At 47.9% G+C, this 22,113-nt stretch overlaps 2 protein-coding genes across 2 annotated transcripts; one reads left to right on the forward strand and one right to left on the reverse strand.

The window, feature by feature from the left end:
* Positions 1-4,561: 4,561 nt before the first annotated feature.
* Positions 4,562-6,129, reverse strand: BORCS6 (BLOC-1 related complex subunit 6). The gene is given in 3 exon segments (XM_068149363.1): positions 4,562-5,645; positions 5,647-6,059; positions 6,061-6,129. Coding segments are annotated over 3 exon segments (1,131 nt in total). The 3' UTR covers positions 4,562-4,996.
* Positions 6,130-6,237: 108 nt separating this feature from the next.
* Positions 6,238-8,513, forward strand: PNRC1 (proline rich nuclear receptor coactivator 1). Its single transcript, XM_068149377.1, has 2 exons — positions 6,238-6,660; positions 7,292-8,513. The coding sequence occupies exons 1-2, from the start codon at positions 6,238-6,240 to the stop codon at positions 7,730-7,732; spliced, it is 864 nt and encodes a 287-aa protein (XP_068005478.1). The 3' UTR covers positions 7,733-8,513.
* Positions 8,514-22,113: the final 13,600 nt, after the last annotated feature.

Genomic DNA, 22,113 nt, shown 5'->3' on the forward strand with positions numbered 1-22,113 from the left:
TTTGGTTTGGGTTTTGCATTACTTCTAATGTGTATGAATAGTAGGAGGGAATCAGAACTGCAGGAAGGTTTGAAATTGAGTTATCATTTTTCCTACTACAGGAAGGTTTGAATTTGAGCATCATTTTTCCTACTACAGGGTGGTTTGAAATGGAGTGTCATTTTTCCTCCTACACTATAAGGGCATAATGCTGTCACTGTAACAGGGGGCAGGAGGATCCTGACTTCTGAGGTGGAAGCTCAGGACCCTAGCCCATTGGCCACATCCACCACTTTCTGAGCTCTGAACAGCAGAGAGCAATGGCAAAAGCTTTTCCCCAGGCACCAAGCTGGAGCAGCAAATGTGAAACCCGAATGAGTTTCAGTTCCTGCATATGATGCAATAACTGCATTAAGCTTTCTAAAGGAGAAATGTCATCAGACTCTCTCTTTGCAGGGTGCTCTCACATGCACAGCAGAGGATTCAGAATGTGTTTCCTGGATGAGGCTATGGTGGGGCCAAGAGGAGACAAAAATTGTACTAAAACTGGACTCTTTTTGGTTTTTATAGCAATGAGCTTTTCTTAAAGCAACTTCCCAGCAGTAAAAGCAGGTTATGGTAGCAACATAAACACAGTCTGCCAATCTTTTCATAGATTTTTTTCCAAGTATTCATCAGAATGAGGTAGCATAGCACCTGGGTTATGTTAGAAGACTCCTGTTGCAAAAGGTCTCTATCTTAAAGACTTTTCAGCTAATACAGTTCACTACAGGAGCTGATCTACTAAGTCCTCTGGAAAAGTGATGATCATTTTGAAGCTTTAAAATGAAGTATTTTGTCTTCTGGTAGTACAGCCACGCTACCTGAAACACTTTCAAAACAGTTCCATCTTCAATGCTAAGAGCTATGCTCTTGGTTTGAAGTCATGCTGTTCCTCATACCCGTAACTCAGTCAAGACCTTTAGAATAAACCTTTATTAGAATAAACCAAACCAGGTTGGAAGAGACCTTCAAGATCAGCGTGTCCAACCCATCAACCAATCCAACCCACCCAAACAGCTAACCCATGGCACCAAGCACCCCATCAAGTCTCCTTCTGAACACCCTCAACGATGGCGACTCCACCACCTCCCCAGGCAGCCCATTCCAATGGGCAATCACTCTTTCTGTATAGAACTTCTTCCTAACATCCAACCTGAACCTCCCCTGGCGCAGCCTGAGACTGTGTCTTCTTGTTCTGGTACTGGGTGCCTGGGAGAAGAGACCATCATTAGCCTGTCTACAACCTCCCTTCAGGTAGTTGTATAGAGTGATAAGGTCACCCCTGAGTCTCCTCTTCTCCAGGCTGAGCAACCCCAGCTCCCTCAGCCTCTCCTCATAGGGCTTGTGTTCCAAACCCCTCACCAACTTTGTTGCCCTTCTCTGGACTCATTCCAGCAAGTCAACATCCTTCCTAAACTGAGGGGCCCAGAACTGGACACAGTACTCGAGGTGTGGCCTAACCAGTGCAGTGTACAGGGGCAGAATGACCTCCCAAGTACCACCATAAATTTGGACATTCCAGCCAAAAATCTTCTGTATTTCAGTGTCTGGCTGGCAGGAAGACATGCACAAAAGTAGGCTGATACATTTTCTTACCAAATACCTGATGCAATTAAGTAACACTGAAGAAAACAAACCAAACCAAACCTACAGGTGAAATGTCAGTGATACTCATTCCTGGTTTAGGTCACCGTTGGTTGGTTGGGTTTTTTCCACCTATAGTAAGGCGTCAACTGGAAAAGCTCCTTTAAACAGCATGGACATGGAATCATTTCAGAGTCAGTGAATATAAAAACCTCACAGGGAGGGAACAAAAAGCTCTGAATGAAGCAGAATCAACCCCACCATCAGGAAAAAAAAGATCTTCTTAGATCTGACACTTGTCCTGAAGAAAAATGATTGAGGTAACCTAATTCCTAACATTGTCACTGATGGTTATCAGAGCAGGGGAGTCACTCCTGGTGCACAACTGATTCTCTATCTGGCATTGCTCAGTGCCCTCTACGTCATTGTATTTTATTAGGTTTTGACCTTGCCTGTTTTGTTAGTCAAAGTTCACTTGGCAGCTGCTGAGGACAGGAAAGTAAGACCAATTGTAAAGCTCAGTGACTAAGCAAGAAGACATATGCAAACCCAGGTGAAGGTCTTGGCAAACCCCAACATGGTTTTACTCTGCTCACTTAGGCAGAAGGCTGAAAGACCCTGAAAGCTTTCATGCTCAACATCCAAAAGTTAGAAAGTGCACAAGAAAGCCTGGACTGGGACGAAAATGGTACTGCAAAAGTCTCTGTCTGCAGCAGCACCACGTTCACCAGCGGTTACTCAGCTGCATGTAGCTCACAAGCAGTTCACATGGGACATTAAGTGCAGGGCTGGCATCAAAGATGCACTGATGCAGACAGAGGCCAGGATGGACAGGGGAGGCTGGAAACCCTAGCAGCTATGTGATGCCACATCAATACCGACTGCGGTAGCACAGACCAGGCTTGCGCAGTTACGGCCGTGCCTGCCCCAGAGATTCCAAACGCGCAAGGCAGCCATCTGGGAACGGGAGCCACTTCACAAAGCTCAGCAAAGTCTGTCCTTCAAATAAGATGAGGCTTTGAGGCTGACATTAAAAAATAAACCCAAACAGTGTAATTACTGCTTCCTTTGTGCTTGCAATTCACTAGTCATCCCTTTTTCCATCCCGTGAATGACATCAGTCACAAATTGCTGCCCAAGGACCTAGACTGAAACTGGCTCTGCAATCGCACTAATGGGTCTCTGTGCAGATGCAGTAGGGTTTTGAATTAGCTTTCCAATTATTTTGCCAAATAAGAAAAGCAATAATTAAGATGGGAAACACTTACAACAACTAATCACTAACAATTAAAAACACAAAAGTAATGACTTCGTTCTACCAACTTGACAATTTTGGCAGGGAATCCGCGCCGAACGGAGGCGACTGCAAACGAAACCCTATGGAAAACCAGACGTGTGTGCTCTGAAGGCTTCACTTCAGCCTGTAGGAATATAGCTTAGCTGCATGTGTGGCTACACAAATAACCTCACAGGTCTTCCCTCTGCATTTCAACAATGCTCCCAAGTTAGGCTAGATCAAATCTTGGTTTCGCTCTTGACATACACAAAGCACACTTGGCAGAACTGCTGCACCTCCATGACAGACAAGCTCAAACCTTCCCAAGAATAACACCCTCAAACTATTATGAGTACAGCTGCTGCTGGGGTGTTCAGAAATCTTTACTGGGCAGGGCACATAAGTTCCCTCTCCCTCTGCCAACCTCTATTACTCCTCTTCTTCCTTTCTAGAGACACAGCTGTTCTCCAGAAAATACCACAAGAGCTGTGACCACAAAGAGCACAGCCTTGGCACAGCCCACTCCTGGACTTCTTCCATTGCTAGGGCTGGAAAGCTACATATGAAACACACCTCTGGGAGGAGGAAAAGACAGAGCAGCGCTGAGAAGGCCAAAACAGGCCAGAGAATGGTATTATGCAAACTAGGATGGCATATAAACAATTTTTTGTTACAATTCAGTACTGTCTACATGCAGAAGCACAGCATACCACAGCATCTGCCTCTCACTTTTCAGCGAGATGATGGTGGTGTAGCAGCTGCACCCACCAGAAGCTCTTCAACTGCAAGTTACAGGACTTGTGTATTATTCCTGGCTACCTTTGCCTCAAGGTTTTTAGGTTAGATGGCTCATTGGTCACTGGTTGCACGTACATAAAACACCATGATACATAAGAAAGATCACAGTGATAGTATCTCTGCTGACATCTTGTTACGAGGGCATTTGTGACCTAAATGGATCACGAGCATCATCTGAGAGGCTAGTTGCATAGGAACCATTATGAGCATTCAGCTACTCTCAGGCCCCTGAGGAAATACTTTAATCAAGCAAAATCACTTCTGCATAATGATGCATATACAGAAGCTCCAAGTTACACAAATAAATTCTCCCAAGGAACTCATTTTATGGCAGTCATACATCCAAGTAATACCACCAAACGTTCCTGTTCTCTAACTAATTAAGGTATTTTCCCAAACTGAAAAGGAAACCACAACAAAACCCCAGGTACATTTCAAGACTGATGCCATTTAAACTTTGGAGTTCGCATGTGAGAATTGTAGAGATTAACAGAGGCAAAGTATCCTTTATCTGAAGGCTTTTATTTAGAACTTCATGTATAGATTTCCTCTTATCTGAGCCTCAATTCCATACTATGGATTTTATACTGTTGTCAGAAAGCAAGTGTCTCTGTTATATATCATTCCCTCTTCTCACTAAAGTGTCCTGTAAGAGACAGCAGTGTTCTGTGTGTTTATTGGCCAGAATGGCAAGAGTGACAACTCCTTGTCAGGCACCAACTCAACTACAAATAAACATGTATGCCTGTAAACATCAAACAGTTATTCACAACTATCTCTTTGTTTTGTTTTGAAATAAAAAACAACAGCTGCTTTCAATTAAGTTTGGTTACTTCTTCCTAGCCCTCAGCAAATAGAAAGCATAAGGCATGTGGAAACCAATTTCTTTAATGGAAGTGAAGCTAAAAAACACCGTCTGCCATTTACCCCGCGATTTCAACTGGGACCTTCTCTTTCATCTGTTGCAAAAATTTCCTCCAGATTAGTAACAGCGAACTGGCCACAAACGTCGGCTAGCTGGGTAGAGGGGCACGGAGAGGAAGGATGTGTAGGTGGACTGCTAAATTCGACGCTGTGCGCGGCCCCGCTGACGGGTCTACTGGAGAGGAAGGGCAGCACCAGCCCCGGGGGGAAGCCTGGCAGGGTGGGGCGGCAGAGCTGCCCTCCAGAGCTCGGCGAAGGCCCAGCGGGAGCGCTGCTGGCGCAGCAAGGGCGACGGCGAGGCCCTCCTTTTCCAGCCTCAGCGGGCGATTCGTCGCTCGGCATCCCGGTGACAGCGAGAACGGCAGCGGGGCAGCGACCTCCGCCGGGGCAGCCCTACTTGCAGAGCCCCTCCAGCCGTTCCAGAGTGCCCTTCATGTCACGGATACGCTTGGCCAAGGCGGGCACGGGCTGCATGGCACGGTCCAGCTCCTCGCAGCGCGCCACCAGCGCGTACATAGCGCGGATGCTGAGGTCGGCCGCCTCGCCGAGACTCTCCACCCCGTCGCGGTAGGTCTGGATGCAGCCGACGCTGAGCGCCGTCAAGGCCTGCAGGCCGCAGTGCACGTTGCGCAGCAGCTCGTCCACTTGCGCCGCCACCTGCCCGGCCAGGGCCACCACGTCCTGCAGCGCCCCGGGATCGATGGCGGGGATGGAGCTACCGCCTCCCGCCGCCGCCTCGCCCCGTGGGGCACCGCTCAGCCGGATCCGCCGCTCCAGGTTGTTGGCCACAAACTGAGTCAGGCGCCCCTCGCGCAGCACCGTTCCCTCCAGTTCCAGGGCGCTCGCTAGCGTCGCCCGCCGCCCCTCCAGCAGCTGCCGCCCCGCCGCTGCCCCACCGCTGGCCGCTAGGCTCAGCGCCTCCAGGCTCCGCTCGTCCCGCCTCCGCCCCTCCGACTCACAGCCAGGTCCCTCCTCCACCGCGACTGGGAGCCCGGCGGCCGCCGCGGGCCGCAGTGCCGGCTCCTCCATGACAGGCGACGCGTGCGTGCCTGCCCACCGGCACACCACCGCCCACCACGGGGCGCGCCGCCGCCTGTTTACGTCCCCCTCGATTGGATGCCCGGCGCGCAGGGGCGTAACCATGGCTGTCTCTATGCCTTCTGATTGGATACCCTCTCTCGCAACTAGAACCGCCCGTTCTCCTCGCACTGCAGGCCCGTGACTCGGAGACTGGGGCGTGGCCACTGTGTGCATCTGCCTTGATTGGGTGGCCTGCGGAAGCAGGCGTGGCCCCAAGTGTTTGTGTCGCCTCTGACTGGCTGAGGCGGGGCCAGGGAAGTCGCCGTTCCACCGAGATTGGCGGTCGCTGGTAGAGGGGCGTGCCACTCACACCATCCTCGGACAGCGATTGGCGTGAGGAAGGAAGGGGCTGTGCCCCGCTCGGGTAACAACAACGGGGTGCTGCGAGCTGGTCCTTTCACTCCCCCGCCATGTTCTCCTAGCAGCGGATCCCATTGCGCCACCATCTCAGCCCACAAAGCCTGGGCAGACACCCCTCAGCAACCCGACCCGCACATTCCCCACCTAGGCTTGACCCCTCTTCCCGGTACAGTTCTGGGTACCCACATCCCACCATGGTCACCACCACGGCGCCGCCGCCCTTCCTAGCTCGGATCTCGGCAGGCACCGAAGACCCCAGGCGGCTGCCCTCTACTCTTTTCCAGCGCCTCAGGCGAGGGGACAGCAACTGTGAGAACCAGCCTAGCTGCTGCCTGGCGGGCCCGGGGGGCAGCGCGAGGCCCACGCTGAAAAGGGTCCGTCGGAAGAAGGGAAAGATCCGGCCCAGCCCCGCGGGGCTCCTGCCCAGCCGCTACCAACAGTACCAACAGCATCGCACCGGCCTGGGGAGAAGGACCCCCCTGGGAACACACGGCACAGGCGAGCTTCGCGCTCACCCGACGTCAACAGCTTCGGCTGCCCCTGGCACGGGAATGGTAGCCCCGGAGGAGCCGCCCGCCCCGTCGAGACTTGCGCCCAGCAAACCCCTCAGGAAAGAGGTAAAGACAGGGTTCTGCTACTTTGCTCGCATTCTCTCCTCCAGTTCCGTCCCCCCTCCCCCTCCTCCCCCGCACTCTGGGACCGGGAGCTCTCTTGCCAGCTCGCTGGGGAGGGAAGCGGGCAGCGGGCGAATCGCCCCCTGTGTGTGCGTGTAGACGGGCGGGGGGAGGGCGGCGGTAGAGTTTCCGTTACGCCCGCTCGCTCGGGGCTGGAAGCGGGGGGGGGGGAGGTGTGGAAGAGAGGGGTACTGAGGGCGGTGATTGGCTGCTCGGCGCCACCAATCGGCGCTCGCCGGTGCGCCCAGCAACAGCCGGATTTAGCCTGCTGGCCGCGCGCCAGCTGCCCCTGCGCGCGCAGGCGAGACGTGCGCGGGGCGCAGCGCCCCATGGCGGCCGGGGCGGCGGTGCGCGCGGGCTGTCCCGTGGCTCGCGGCGCGGCCGGCCGTTACAGCCCCGCGCGCGGCGGCGGATCGAGCGCTGGGGGTGGGAGCGCGCTCGGCGGCGCCGGGACAGCGCGGGAGCAGCGAGTCCGGCTGGCCCGCGCCCCGCTGCCCGTGCCGTGTCCGCGGGCTGCCGCGGGCAGCGCTTGGGGGAGAGAGGTCGTGTGCTGACGCGAACGCTTACCTTGCAGTTCTTAAAGAGCAAGATGGGAAAGTCTGAGAAGGCTGCCGTCCCGTACAGCCAGCCCGTTCACGGTTTCCATCTGTGTGAACAGCCAAAGACGAACAGGCAGAAGAGCAAATGTAACGCGCCGCTGACAAAGATCCCATCTGCAAAACAGCTGGAGAACTTGTGGCAAGATTCCGTGTCGCCAGAAATAACGCAGAAACAGGAGAAAAAGCCACTTAAAAACACAGAGAACTTCAGAAACGCCAAGTCCAAGAAACCTGTCGCCCTGAGCGAAGCCAGCCAAAAAGAAAACTACGCTGGGGCGAAATTCAGTGACCCACCATCTCCTAGTGTCCTTCCAAAGCCTCCCAGCCACTGGGTGGGGGGCACGGCCGAACCCTCTGACCAAAACAGGGAGTTGATGGCAGTCCACTTGAAAACTCTCCTAAAAGTTCAAGCATAGTTTCCGAGAGCCCTCGAGCGATTTGGCAAAGCAAACTCCATCCAGGAAACTTCAAAAAGCAAAACAAACCCATGCCTTGTTGCAATAAAGTTGCAAAAGACTGTCAAGTCTTAAACCAATCATGTTAAAAAAAAAAAAAAACCAACAACAAAAACAAACAAAAAAAAACAAAACAAACAATCCTTGTATTATATTTTTTATGGCCGTGTAAATAGTGTACATCATGTATTATGTGTATATTCTTGTTCATACTTTTGAGAGGTACATTTTAGTTTTGTTATGAAAGGATGTATTTTGCACTGCCTGAATGGTAGATGTCTTGTACATAAACCCATGGACAATTTTAAGTGTGTGCTTGACACGTGAAGACTTGACTTGATTTGCACAAGGTAATGAAACATTTTGGAAGGAGAGTACAGCTTTCTGAGTTGTTTTTGTTTTTTTAAGGTTCCAGATCAAATGTGAATGTTTTCCTCATGCACTACTGACAATAGTTTTTACATCCTGGGTCCCAGTGAAAACCAAACAAAACAAAACATGGAATTCTCATGCCAATGTGAACGTCTGCTCTGGAAAACGGTGTCCTGAATTTCTGTTCATCTGGTTTTGGTTTTTTAAAATTACCTGGAATTTGAGTAAAAATTCCAACCCATCAATTGGAGCACTGCTGATTTCTTTAAAACAAAAAAAAAAACCAAACAAAAAAAAAAAGAGCAGAGCTTTCTGCCAACAATCCAATTGGTCACTAAAAAATTAAATAAACAATTTGGCCTCCCCTTAATCATGGCTCTTGTTTTTCTTGCGTGTGTGTGTGCCTGTTCGTGGTCTTAAAAATTGCTTGATTGCCTTCTAGAGCATCAGTAGGAACAGTATTGCTCTCTACAACTACCTGAAGGGAGGTTGTAGACAGGCGGAGGTTGGTCTCTTCTCCCAGGCAGCCAGCACCAGAACAAGAGGACACAGTCGGAGGCTGCACCAGGAGAGGTTTAGGTTGGATGTTAGGAAGAAGTTCTATACAGAGAGAGTGATTGCCCATTGGAATGGGCTGCGTGGGGAGGTGGTGGAGTCACTGTCATTGGAGGTGTTCAGGAGGAGACTTGATGGGGTGCTTGGTGCCATGGGTTAGTTAGTTGGGTGGTGTTGGATTGGCTGATGGGTTGGACACGATGATCTTGAAGGTCTCTTCCAACCTGGTCTATCCTATCCTATCCTATCCTATCCTATCCTATCCTATCCTATCCTATCCTATCCTCAGCCTTTAACTGTGCAACTAATTAAGATATTTCATAGCCCACTAAGAATTCCTTCTGCTTTTAAGATGTTTCCTTATTGCATTTGAATGTGTCCAGAGAAGGGCAGCAAGGCTGGGGAGAGGCCTTGAGCACAAGCCCTATGAAGAGAGGCTGAGGGAGCTGGGATTGTTTAGCCTGGAAAAGAGGAGGCTCAGGGGTGACTTCATTGCTCTCTACAACTACCTGAAGGGTGGTTGTAGCCGGGAAGGGGTTGGTCTCATCTCCCAGGCAACCAGCACCAGATCAAGAGGACACAGTCTCCAGCTGCACCAGGGGAGGTTTAGGTTGGATGTTAGTAAGAAGTTCTACACAGAGAGAGTGATTGCCCATTGCAATGGGATGCCTGGGGAGGAGGTGGAGTCACCATCACTGGAGGTGTTCAGAAGGAGACTTGACAGGGTGCTTGGTTGCATGGGTTAGTTGATTAGATGGGTTAGTTGATTGGATGGGTTGGATAATAGGTTGAATGCAATGATCTCGAAGGTTTATTCTGGTTTATTCTATGGTTTGTGATAGATCACTTTAAGTTCCTAATCCTTTATTTGTTGAAAATTCCTATTTCAAAAAAATTGGGCACTTGCATATTCAAAGTAATTTTGTAGTGCTCCTTAACTGTTTTTATAGCAAATGGTTATTAAACTAGCTCAGGCTGAAAAGCAGAAACAACAGAAAGGTATGAATGGGGCGAGTTAAGCTTATTTTTCCATCAGGTTCTTCTCTTGCTGATAACTCTGCTGGAAAATACAACTCCTCTGATCTAAGTTCTTAAGGATTTAGACTGTAGATTAGGCAGACAGGCGTGCTGAGGAGATAACACAGATTTGCAGTTACTTTACTAATCTGGTATTTAAGTAAGATCAATAATGCAAGAAATAGGTGAAATTTACATAAGAGTGAAAAATAATTCTTAGATCCACTGGGGGGAAAAAAGAAAAACTCTGAGCAGTAGTGTAGTAGAAATAGATGGATAGGAAGAGCACATTAGCAGCAGTGTCCCAGCTGATGTGGCTCCTTAGCCTGACTAGTGTTTTCACAGATTGGGTGTGAGCAGCATCAGCTAAGTTCATGCCACTTGCAGTGCTGCTTCTGCTGGAAAGGAGGAAGACGCTTTGGAGAGACCTGAACGGGCTGGGTCGATGGGCTGAGGAGGCCAAGGGTATGAGGTGTAACAAGGCTAAGAGCAGGGTCATACACTTTGGCCACAATCACCCTGTGCAGGGCTACGGACTGGGGATCAGTAGCTAGAGAGCAGCCTGGCTGAGAGGGACCTGGCAGTGCTGGTTGGCAACCGACTGAATATGAGCCAGCACTGTGCCCAGATGGCACAGAAGGCCGGTGGCATCTTGGTTTGTATCAGGAATAGTGTGGCTAGCAGGACTAGGGATGGAGTTCTGCCCCTGTACCCACCCTGCACTGCTGAGGCCTTGCCTCAAGTACTGTGCAGTTCTGGGCCACTCACTTCAAGAAAGATAGGTGCTGGAGCAGGTCCAGAAGAGAGCAATGGGACTGCAGAAGGGACTGGAGGGAAAGTCTGATGAGGAGAGGCTGAGGGAGCTGGGGGCGTTTAGACTGAAGAAGAGGAGGCTCAGGGGGGACCTCATCACACTACAATTACATGAAGAGAAGTAGTAAGGTGGGGGTCTTGCTCTTCTCACAGGCAACTTGTGACAAGATGAGTGGGAACGGCCTGAAGCTGCACCAGGGGAGATTTGGGTCGGATGTTAGGAAGCACTTTTGCATGGAAAGGATAATTAGACAATGGAATGGACTACCCAGGGAGGTGGTGGAGTTGTCATCCCTGGAGGCGTTTGAAGAAAGATCAGATGTGGCAGTTAGTGACATGTGGTGGTGTTAGGTCATAGGCTGGACTTGATGATCTCAGAGCTCTATTCCAGCCTCTAATTCTCTTATTCTGTGGTTCCAAGACACCAAATCACTTTGTTTCCTGCGCATGAATTTGCAGTGTTAGTTAACATAGCCTTGAAATGAGACTACCCAAAACCTGGGGGGAGAGTTTCTTTGCTTTATTTATAGAATGTAATTACACAGTTGCATTTTATTTTAAATTATTCTCATAATGCTATTAGGCTATTTTTATGTTCTAAACTAAGAGTTCATACACAAGTTTTGGTCTTGCAGAAGAGGGACCTGTGTTACTTGATAAAGGTAAAAGTAAAGGTAGAAGCACAGCTTCAGCATCCCAGTTCCCTGCCTAATCTAAATCCATAGTTCAGTGCATCCTGGCTTGCCTTTAAAAATTAACAAAACCCACTAATTAAAAAATTAACAAACTACATTAGGGCAAAGACAAATTTGAGCACAATCTCACTGAGGATGACAGACAGACAGTGAGTCCTACTCTATTAGGCATAAGCTCTGTTGATACGTGGTTGCAGCTTTTTCCCCCCCTCCTTTTGTCTCAATGTCATCAAGCAGAAAGGAAAGCACCTTTTGCAGTTCACCATAGCTTTGGGCAGTGGTTGGTTTCATCAGCTGAACTTGTGACAGACTTGAATCTTGATAACTAGCTTGACAAGAGCTAGGACAGACTGAAGGAGTTGGGGCTGTTCAGTCTGGAGAAGAGAAGGCTCCAAGGTGACCTAATTGTGGCCCTCCAGTATCTGAAGGGGGCCTACAGGAAGGCTGGGGAGGGACTTGTCAGGATCTCAGGTAGTGATAGGACTAGGGGGAATGGAATGAAGCTGGAGGTGGGGAGATTTCAGGCTGGAGGTGAGGAGGAAGTTCTTCACCATGAGAGTGGTGAAGCCCTGGAATGGGTTGTCCAGGGAGGTGGTTGAGGCTCCATCCCTGGAGGTGTTTAAGGCCAGGCTGGATGAGGCTCTGGCCAGCCTGATGTAGTGTAGGGTGTCCCTGCCCGTGGCACGGGGGTTGGAACTAGATGATCCTTGTGGTCCCTTCCAACCCTGACTGATACTATGATACTATGATATTTTGATACCCTTTTTCTCCCTGATGATTACCTCTCTTACCATCAGCCTCTTTTCCTCCTTGCTCCTAGAGCTGACATCAAATTGCCTAGCCTGAATGCTAGTTCTGATCCTACATAAAATTCACTGACATAACATTGCTCAGTTTCTGCCCTGTTTTGCTGACACATCCCTGGGGATGACAGTGCTGATAGTTCTAAGCTCCTCAGCCAATTTATGGAGACTGTTGTATAAAATTTGTATCATAGTATCATAGTATCATTCAGGGTTGGAAGGGACCACAAGGATCATCTACTTCCAACCCCCCTGCCATGGGCAGGGACACCCCACACTACATCAGCCTGGCCAGAGCCTCATCCAGCCTGGGCTTAAACACCCCCAGGGATGAGGCCTCAACCACCTCCCTGGACAACCCATTCCAGGGCTTCACCACTCTCATGGTGAAGAACCTCCTCCTCACATCTAGCCTGAATCTCCCCACCTCCAGCTTCATTCCATTCCCCCTAGTCCTATCACTACCTGAGATCCTGAGAAGTCCCTCCCTCAGCCTTCCTGTAGGCCCCCTTCAGATACTGGAAGGCCACAATGAGGTCACCTCGGAGCCTTCTCTTCTGCAGACTGAACAACCCCAACTCCTTCAGTCTGTCCTCACAGGAGAGGTGCTCCAGCCCTCTGATCATCCTCCTGGCCCTTCTCTGGACACGTTCCAACACCTCCACATCCCTCTTGTAATAGGGGCTCCAGAACTGGAGGCAGTACTCCAGGTGGGGTCTCACCAGGGCTGAGTAGAGGGAGAGGATCACCTCCCTCGACCTGATAGCCACACATCTCCTGATGCAGCCCAGGATCTGATTGGCTTTGAGGGCTGCAAGTGCACACTGAGAGCTCATGTTGAGCTTCTCGTCCACCAACACCCCCAAGTCTCTCTCTTCAGGGCTGCTTTCCAGTCAGTCACTGCCCAGCCTGGATTTGTGCCTGGGATTGCCTCCACCCAGTCTTGAAAATTTAAAACTTCCCATACTTGGTTGGACTGTAAAGATGTTCAGGGTAAGGTGACACTGTTCATCCAGTCTTTCCAAACAGTGCAGGAAAAAAAGCCCTGCTTGCTTTGTTTAGCTCTCTGTCAGTATCACCGGTCCTGTTGTGATCTGGCTTTCATGTCTCTATCTTAAGATCTTTGGGTCAAGTCCCTTCCTGGCCCACAGACTGGGTTATAAAAGTAGGCCTTCAGCAGGGTGGCCTGAAAAATTAGGACATCATCTCTTTGGACCATGTTCTGCACTTAATTTGTCACTTTCCCACATTTTTTTTTCCTTTGTCTTCCCACGGTATTAGCTTACAGGGATTTGCACTTCCAAGGTTTCCTTCACTTTGACAGATTTCTTATCCCAGTCCCCTAAAGGCAAGGGATTGTGTTACATTAACATACCATTTTTTGAGTTAAGAGCCAGCAGACAAAGGCAACACACAAGTGCCATGCTGGGAGGATTGCTTTGCAGTATGGTATAAAGTATCACAGTATCACCAAGGTTGGAAGAGACCTCAAAGATCATCGAGTCCAACCTGTCACCACAGACCTCAGGACTAGACCATGGCACCAAGTGCCACATTCAATCCCCTCTTGAACACCTCCAGGGATGGTGACTCTACCACCTCCCTGGGCAGCACATTCCAATGACAAATGACTCTCTCAGTGAAGAACTTTCTCCTCTTGAATTGAGCAGCCTTTACAGAAGAAGATGGACAAACAGTGTATTTGCTATCATCAGCTTGTATTGCATCTGCTGTACAGGAATTAAATTGCTTACTGAATCTTCTGAGTTCAGAGTAAGAAAAATACTGCATTGTGGTTAGATGACTAAAATCCTTCCTGTTTAAAATCTTCAGTGCAAAGTGATGCAGAAGCACAGGAGAATCACAGAATCACTGAATGTTAGAGGTTGGAAGGGACCTCCAGAGATCATTGAGTCCAACCCCCCTTGCCAAAAGCATGATCACCTAGAGTAGACCAAACAGAGATGCATCCAGGTGAGACTGGAAAGCCTTCAGAGAAGGAGACTCCACAACTTCTCTGGGCAGCCTGTTCCAGTGCTCCATCACCCTCACTGTAAAGAAGGTTCTCCTCATGTTGAGGTTCTATGTCCATTGTTCCATGTCTTATTACTGCACACCACCAAAAAGAGATTAGAATAGAATAGAATAAACCAGGTTGGAAGAGACCTTCGAGACCACCGAGTCCGACCTATCATCCAACACTGACGCACTGAATTTAGGGAGTGCAATGCTCAAGCAATGCTCAGCTGATAGAAGGAAATGTTTTAGCCCTTGTAGGCCACAGACCTTGGGAACAAACTGCAGCTATGTAGAGAGAAAAAAAGCCTTTAGCTGATTACCAACGACCTGAGAATAAGAGCTGGTAAACATTGCAAGAGAGTCTTTTGTCTTCTCTCTGAACTTAGATAAGAGATGCTTGATCGTTTGCCTTTCGTCTAACACCTGCCTGGGCCTTGCCCGGCAATGTGTGTTCCCTGGTATTTTATCAGCAGCCAATCATGAGACGGACACATTTAATTACCAATCACGAGTTGCTTTTGATTATGTTACCCTATATAAAGAAAAGACTTTGTACAATAAAGGAGACACTTTGCTTGCATCAAGCTTTGTCTCCATCTCTCAATCTCAGTACAACACTATCTAATCAACTAAACCATGGCACCAAAAGCCCCATCCAGTCTCCTCCTAAACACCTCCAGTGATGGTGACTCCACCTCCTCCCCAGGCATCCCATTGCAATGGGCAATCACTCTCTCTGTGTAGAACTTCTTCCTAACCACCAGCCTAAACCTCCCCTGGTGCAGCTGGAGACTGTGTCCTCTTGATCTGGTGCTGGTTGCCTGGGAGAAGAGACCAGCCTCCACCTGTCTACAACCTCCCTTCAGGTAGTTGTAGAGAGCAATGAGGTCACCCCTGAGCCTCCTCTTCTCCAGGCTAAACAACCCCAGCTCCCTCAGCCTCTCCTCATAGGGCTTGTGCTCCAAATCCCTCTCCTCAAAACTTTATGCTTCATGACCTTAAGAATAGTAATATGGCAATGGTGACTTCTTCAAATATGTACAGTCATATACTGAACTCCACCTGAAGACTGAAGATTTTGCAAGTTGCCTGTTGTCATGTTTAGAATATCAACAGGTCATTGCCAGATGTTGTCCAAACCTTAGACATTCTTTGTATACAAGCACTAAAGAAAGTGCTCCCTTGTACTAGAAGTAGTAAGGGAAAAAAAAAATTGATGAGGCAGGTAGGGAAAAAAAAGACTGAAAAACAAGGTCAACTCTGAAATAAGAGAGAAGCAGTATAAATTTTGCCATTGAATTATGTGGGAAGGAAAGATGCTGCAAGGAAAAATGACCTCCTGGAGTATCTGATGTTACTGCAAATGTAGAGAATTTTAATAACTAGATGAAATAAAATTTGCTCCCAGTTCTTGCCTGGGACCACCTGAGGACAGACGATAGGAGCTGGCAAGTCTTGTAGCTGACTTGGATCAGTGCCTATTAGTCATTACTGGAAATAGCATCTTGGGGTTGCATTCTTAATACTGCTTTTAGGTAGCACAAAGTGCTGTACAAATTCATACTGCTCGCAGGCTTTCTAAAAGAGGTCAGATAGAAGTGGGTACATGTGTAACAGCAGCCTTCCCATTTTACAGCTGGAAAAGCAAGCATACAGCAATAAACTAACTTGCTTAAGAACACTCAGCAGGCTGTTCGCTAATCCAGGAAGAGAACTGAAGTTTCTGGAGTTCCACCCAGGTTTTCTCTTTCTTAGTACAGGCAGCTGCTGTTCAATGTCTTCCCCATCCCACTGCCTAGTATGTAAAATGCAATGAGAATATTGCTTGCTTTGAAACATTGGCATTTGTAGTCATTGATAGAGCTGGTGAGATAAATGGTGAGGTAAATCAGGCTGTGTTTAAGTTTTTTGTTGTGTACCTGATGTGGGTTAACTCCCTTTTCTGAAAACAAAAGAACAAAGCAGGGTGGAGGGCTTGCGGGTACTTTACCCTCCCTTCAGGGTGTTTCCCCCTGGGAAGCTGAGTCTGTTCCACTCCCCCCTCCTTGCCCAGCTAGGGTATAAAAAGCAGGACATCATAGCTGTTGGATCTCCTTTTGGCTCCTGCCTCTGCTGGATAAGAGCTACTGCACCTGCCCTCCTGTTCCTCAGCCACGTGGCCGGACCTGATCCTTCTCCCTGCTGCCTCTACACCTCCTCAGAGAGAGACTGGTTTTGTATTATTGTTTTCTGTCCCACTCCCATCCATCCTTGTTCCTTGCCCTTGTGAACCTTTCCTGTTATTGTTATATATATATTGTTTAAAGAAAATTCTTCACCCCTCTACTTCCAAGATGACTCCAGATTATTGTTTAGTGAATTTGCTCCTTACCCTTTTTTTTTCCCTCTGTGTTTGGAGGGAGGAGGGGGGAGTGGGGGAGAGATTCTCAGCCTTTCCCCCATCTGGGCTTTTAACTCCCAGTTAAGGCTCAAACCACTACAGTACAGTTCTACTACATCACAGCTCTAGTAATGTCCACATGAAAGATGGCTCTTACATTTCTCTCTACCCCGGGCCCCTCAGGTTAGGAAAGATGTTGACTTGCTGGAACATGTCCAGAGAAGGGCAATAAAGTTGGTGAGGGGTTTGGAACACAAGCCCTATGAGGAGAGGCTGAGGGAGCTGGGCTTGCTTAGCCTGGAGAAGAGGAGGCTCAGGGGAGACCTTATTGTTCTCTACAACTACCTGAAGGGAGGTTGTAGACAGGCGGGGGCTGGTCTTTTCTCCCAGGCAACCAGCACCAGAACAAGAGGACACAGTCTCAAGCTGCACTATGGGAGGTTTAGGCTGGAGGTAAGGAAGAAATTCTACACAGAGAGAGTGATTGGCCATTGGAATGGGCTGCCTAGGGAGGTGGTGGAGTCACCATCATTGGAGGTGTTTAGGAGGATACTTGATAGGGTGCTTGGTTGAGTTGATTAGATGGTGTTGGATGATGGGTTGGACGCAATGATCTCGAAGGTCTCTTCCAACCTGGTCTGGTCTATTCTATTCTATTCTATTCTATTCTATTCTTTGATACATTATATAATCTATACACATCACTGCCACTTTTTCAGCTCATTCTCTCTGTTCTCTACCCAGAGCCAGCAGTGGGAAAACTGATGGTAAGTCAAAAGTTTCTGTTTTTTGGCTGCTGCTCTCCACTGCTGTACAAACGTGCTGCAGCCAGCAGCTGGCTGGGAGGGACACAGATGTGCACAGTATCCTCATAGGTTATATTTGCTTTATCTTCAGGCTCTCACTAGATCCTCAAAGACAGAAAAAGAACCAGTCTTTCCCAAAAGAGAGGATCTTCCAGCAGGAATTTGGAAGGTGAAGGTTCTTACTGACCCAGTCCTTCTACCCCCAGCCAGTCCTTCTTAAGACTTCAGGCCTTCCCATCACCTTCCCTGACTATATGTTTTCTTTATTCTTTGCTTCAGGTGGTTGTCTTTTTTTTGTGTATTTCCCCCTAAATGCATTTCACCATTCTCAGTTTCCTTCACTTCCCTGCAAATGTTCTGTTGGTTTTTTTTCACCTGACAAATCACTTTGAGTGTGCTACATTTATCTGCTGTGTTCAGGGCACATTCCATCCAAGAAATGCCTTTTTTTTTATCCTAAAGGACAGCTAGGTTTTTACAAGATGCAATAATTTTCTTGAGATTTCTCCTGTCAAGATGGCTGCTGAGCAGGTAGTACAGCCCCAGTAACTACAGCACACCCTATTTGATAGTCTGGAGGACTGGCAAGTATTTCAATGAGCTGATCCACACAGACACCATGGAATTCGTCTGCCAAACAGAACTCAAAGCCCCAAAACTATTAGAGTTTAAGGATTGTTTTCTCAAAGACCAGGAAGTCTTGACAGGCATGACTTGGGCTGGTTACTGGCTGTATATTCCAGGAAGATAGAAATGCAGTCTGCAACTCTAAGACTCATGAACCAAGGCAATCTAATTTGCCAAGCCAGATCTACTGTTTGATAGCCTGTCACAAGTGCCTAGGTGGACAAGAATGGCATCATGGCCTGCATCAGGAATAGTGTGGCCAGCAGGAGCAGGGAGGTCATTCTGCCCTGTACTCAGCACTGGTTAGGCCACACCTTGAGTACTGTGTCCAGTTCTGGGCTCCTCAATTTAAGAAGGACATTGAGACTATTGAACATGACCAGAGAAGGGCAACAAAGCTGGTGAGGGGTTTGGAGCCCAAGCCCCAGAACAAGAAGACACAGTCTCAAGCTGCGCCAGGGGAAGTTTAGGCTGGAAGTTAGGAAGAAATTCTTCACAGAAAGAGTTCTTGGCCATTGGAATGGCCTGCCCAGGGAGGTGGTGGAGTCACCACCACTGGAGGTGTTTAAGAAGAGACTGGATGGGGCGATTGTTGCCATGGTTTAGTTGATTAGCTAGTGCTGGGTGATAGGTTGGACTTGATGATCTCAAAGGTCTTTTCCAACCTGGTTAATTCTATTCTATTCTATTCTATTCTATTCTATTCTATTCTATTCTATTCTATTCTATTCTATTCTATTCTATTCTATTCTATTCTATTCTATTCTATTCTATTCTATTCTACAGTACAGCCTGCTTGCTGCACTGATCAGAACTCCTCAGCCTGCCACTTGAAGGACAATGCCTTTCTGCATGTTCAGAAATAGTTCAGTGGTTAGTTGTACATTTCAAACGTGGTTGTGTCCCAGGCAGCTTAAGGTGAAAGTTTATTTTTTGAGAGGATCTTATGGTTTGTATTATTTTTTTATTTAATTCCCAGGATTTCCAGATACCAGATTTGGTTTGGTATCTACAAGGCCTACTTCCCCTCAGGTATTGTGGCAGAGTTAGTAAGCGAGATGAAGGACAGTACTTTCCTTCTGGGCAGACATAAGGCACTGAAAAAGGTGAAGGAGCATAAAGCAAATTTGTGATAACCAAGGGAAGAAGCTCTTTGTTCACTTAGAAAGCTTTATACATATTTTCTTCCTCAGTTACAGGCAGTTTCCCTGACCTTATCTTTTAAGGACATCTAGCAAGTCTCCACCTTTCCTTAATTTCCTACACCCAAGTCCAAAGAACATTTTACACACCCACTAGTAGCCAGAAGCACATTCAGTAACTTAGTGGTTCACTTCCAGAGAAATTATGAAGAAAGAAAATAATTAAGTGATAAAAAGTTAAGCAATTACATTACTAGTAATATAAGCAATGAAATGCATTATGTATGTGTGATACAAAACACTGGTATCACAGCATCACAGTACATTACAGGTTGGAAGGGACCTCAAGTGATCATTGGGTCCAAGCCCCCAGCCAAAGCAGGGTCACCTAGGGCAGTCCACACAGGAATGCATCCAGGTGGGTTTTGAAAGTCTCCAGAGAAGGACTTTTGCTTTAACAGATTGAATTACTGTGGCAGGTGTCTTTAAAGTGTATGTGTATAGTTTTAAGGAGACATATGGAGATAACTTGAAGGAAAGGTCCAAGTGAATAGTAGAGAAAGCCCAGTGCCAAGGCTTCATAGGGAATAGGCTGAGTTCCCTCTGGTGGCTTGCTCTGGCATTTTGCAGGGGTGGCCTTGAAAGGCCATGGTTTGGGAGCAGCAGATCACCACTCCCCATTACAGCCTTGCCTAGAACCCATGGTTGTATTAGGTAGCTGAGCAGTATAATCACTGCGTAATTCCTGGTGAGGGTCTAATTGCAAGTTAATTTTAAGTGGGTTATGTAACCAGATTAAACCAACCCTTCTCTATATTTATTTTTCATTAGTTGACATGAAGACACAACCACTCTTAAAAATTCCCTATCTGCTTTACTCTACTGCCTCACTGAGCTGATGCCCACCGCTAATACCTGCTGAGGCTAATACCTGCATTAGGCAGAGGCTTTGTGAGATCTCAGTGAGTCAGAATAATCTATGGGATGTCATCAGGCAGTTTCAGGGAAAAGCTCTGCAGATGGAAAACACAGCTAGCAGCAGCTGAGTCTGTGTCTGTGGCTCAATGTAATACATTAAAGTGAACATCAGGCAGTAATCTATTAGGTAAAAACATTGTTGAATTACTGTGGTACTGTTGTGTCAGAACACCAAAAAGATGGCAAACAAGAAATAAGAGAAGAAAACAACAACAACAACAACAAAAAGTTCATGGTTTTGGCTTTTTTCAGCTCATGTGTTTCCTCATCTACCCAAAAGGCAGCTGGAAGACTTAAGACAGAATTGGTTAGACAGGTAACCTCCATGTCTAAAAGAAAACCTGCAGTGCACTTCTGCCAGATAGTGTAGTTTGTAACACACAAAGTTATGAGATATTAATTACTGTGTCCCTGAGGTTTGAAAAATTTAAAAGATTGTATTTCCTACTGTGAATCTGCAAACTTGGGAGGAAATGGCCATAACTAGGAATAAAACAGTTTGTTGTTGCTGTCCTGGGGGTTTATCATGGGATACACAGTATAGAATACACCAGAAATTGAGGGCCTAAAAGATAGATTCATCGATACATAGAATGGTTTAGATTGGAAGGGACCTTTAAGATCATCTAGTTCCCACCCCCCCACCATTGACAAGGACACCCTCTGCTAGACCAGGTTGCTCAAGGCCTCATCCAACCTGGCTATTTTCTGGAACTGGCAAAGATTTTGACAGGGTTTGCAAGACTTGACAGTTTAGCTTCAGCTTTGCTCTGGAGGCACTCGTGACATCACTTCAAGTACTTAAGTGTACTCCAGATGCAGAACATCAGAAACTGAAGTCCTCCTGCTACCCTGCTTCCTCACACAAACATTCTCAGTTAATGGAGTTCTTGCAGCACCATTGTGTCAAGGCAAATTTTCTCTTGCTAATGGAAAGGGACCTCGACCGACTGGACAGATGGGCGGAGTCCAATGGGATGGCATTCAACAAGTCCAAGTGCCGAGTGCTGCACTTTGGCCACAGCAACCCCATGCAGAGCTACCGGCTGCGGTCAGAGTGGCTGGAGAGCTGCCAGAGAGGGACCTGGGGGTGCTGATTGACAGCCGCTTAAACATGAGCCAGCAGTGTGCCCAGGTGGCCAAGAGGGCCAATGGCATCCTGGCCTGCATTAGGAATAGTGTGGCCAGCAGGAGCAGGGAAGTCATTGTGCCCCTGTATTCTGCATTGGTTAGGCCACACCTTGAGTACTGTGCCCAGTTCTGGGTCCCTCAGTATAAGGACATTGAGACACTTGAATGTGTCCAGAGAAGGGCAACAAGGCTGGGGAGAGGCCTTGAGCACAAGCCCTATGAGGAGAGGCTGAGGGAGCTGGGATTGTTTAGCCTGGAGAAGAGGAGGCTCAGGGGTGACCTCATTGCTCTCTACAACTACCTAAAAGGTGGTTGTAGCCAGGAAGGGGGTGGTCTCTTCTCCCAGGCAACCAGCACCAGAACAAGAGAACGCAGTCTCAAGCTGTGCCAGGGGAAGTTTAGGCTGGAGGTGAGGAGAAAGTTCTTCACTGAGCGAGTCATTCATCATTGGAATGTGCTGCCCAGGGAGGTGGTGGAGTCACCATCGCTGGAGGTGTTCAAGAGGAGATTGGACGTGGCACTTGGTGCCATGGTCTAGTCATGGGTCTGTGGTGACAGGTTGGACTCGATGATCCTCGAGGTCTCTTCCAACCTTAGCAATACTGTCATACTGTGATACTGTGAAATACGTAAGGGTAAGCCCAAATTCAGCGTTCTGAGAAGGGGACATCCCCTTCAAATGAAATAGCCTATAGCAGAGAGATTCTCCATTGCATTCATGTGAAGACAGCAAATGGATTATCATTGCAGTTGCTAAGTCTCAGACAAGTTTGTAATGTGTTATGTTCTGTGCTTCTGAGAAATGTAACCATTTGAAGTAGGCATCAATAATCTTCAAATGACACTCAACAACCAGTTTCACGACAAACTCTGAGACATGGAGCACGAGAACAAATTTGGACACTGTCATTTCCTTATATTGTGCTTTAGCTTGAATGTGAATGTCTTTCTCTGGGGAGACTGGGACAGAGGTTTCAGCTTTGAAGATTAAAATCTTAGTGTTT

Source organism: Melanerpes formicivorus, unplaced genomic scaffold (assembly GCF_026170545.1).
Source record: "Melanerpes formicivorus ecotype bairdi unplaced genomic scaffold, bMelFor1.0.p_v2 SCAF_2, whole genome shotgun sequence".
Lineage (NCBI taxonomy): Eukaryota > Metazoa > Chordata > Aves > Piciformes > Picidae > Melanerpes > Melanerpes formicivorus.

Coding starts and splice junctions, on each gene's coding strand:
- PNRC1 (XM_068149377.1), top strand. CDS start 6,238: ATGGTCACCACCACGGCGCCGCCGCCCTTCCTAGCTCGGATCTCGGCA. Junction 6,661..7,291: donor GCAAACCCCTCAGGAAAGAG/GTAAAGACAGGG, acceptor CTTACCTTGCAG/TTCTTAAAGAGCAAGATGGG.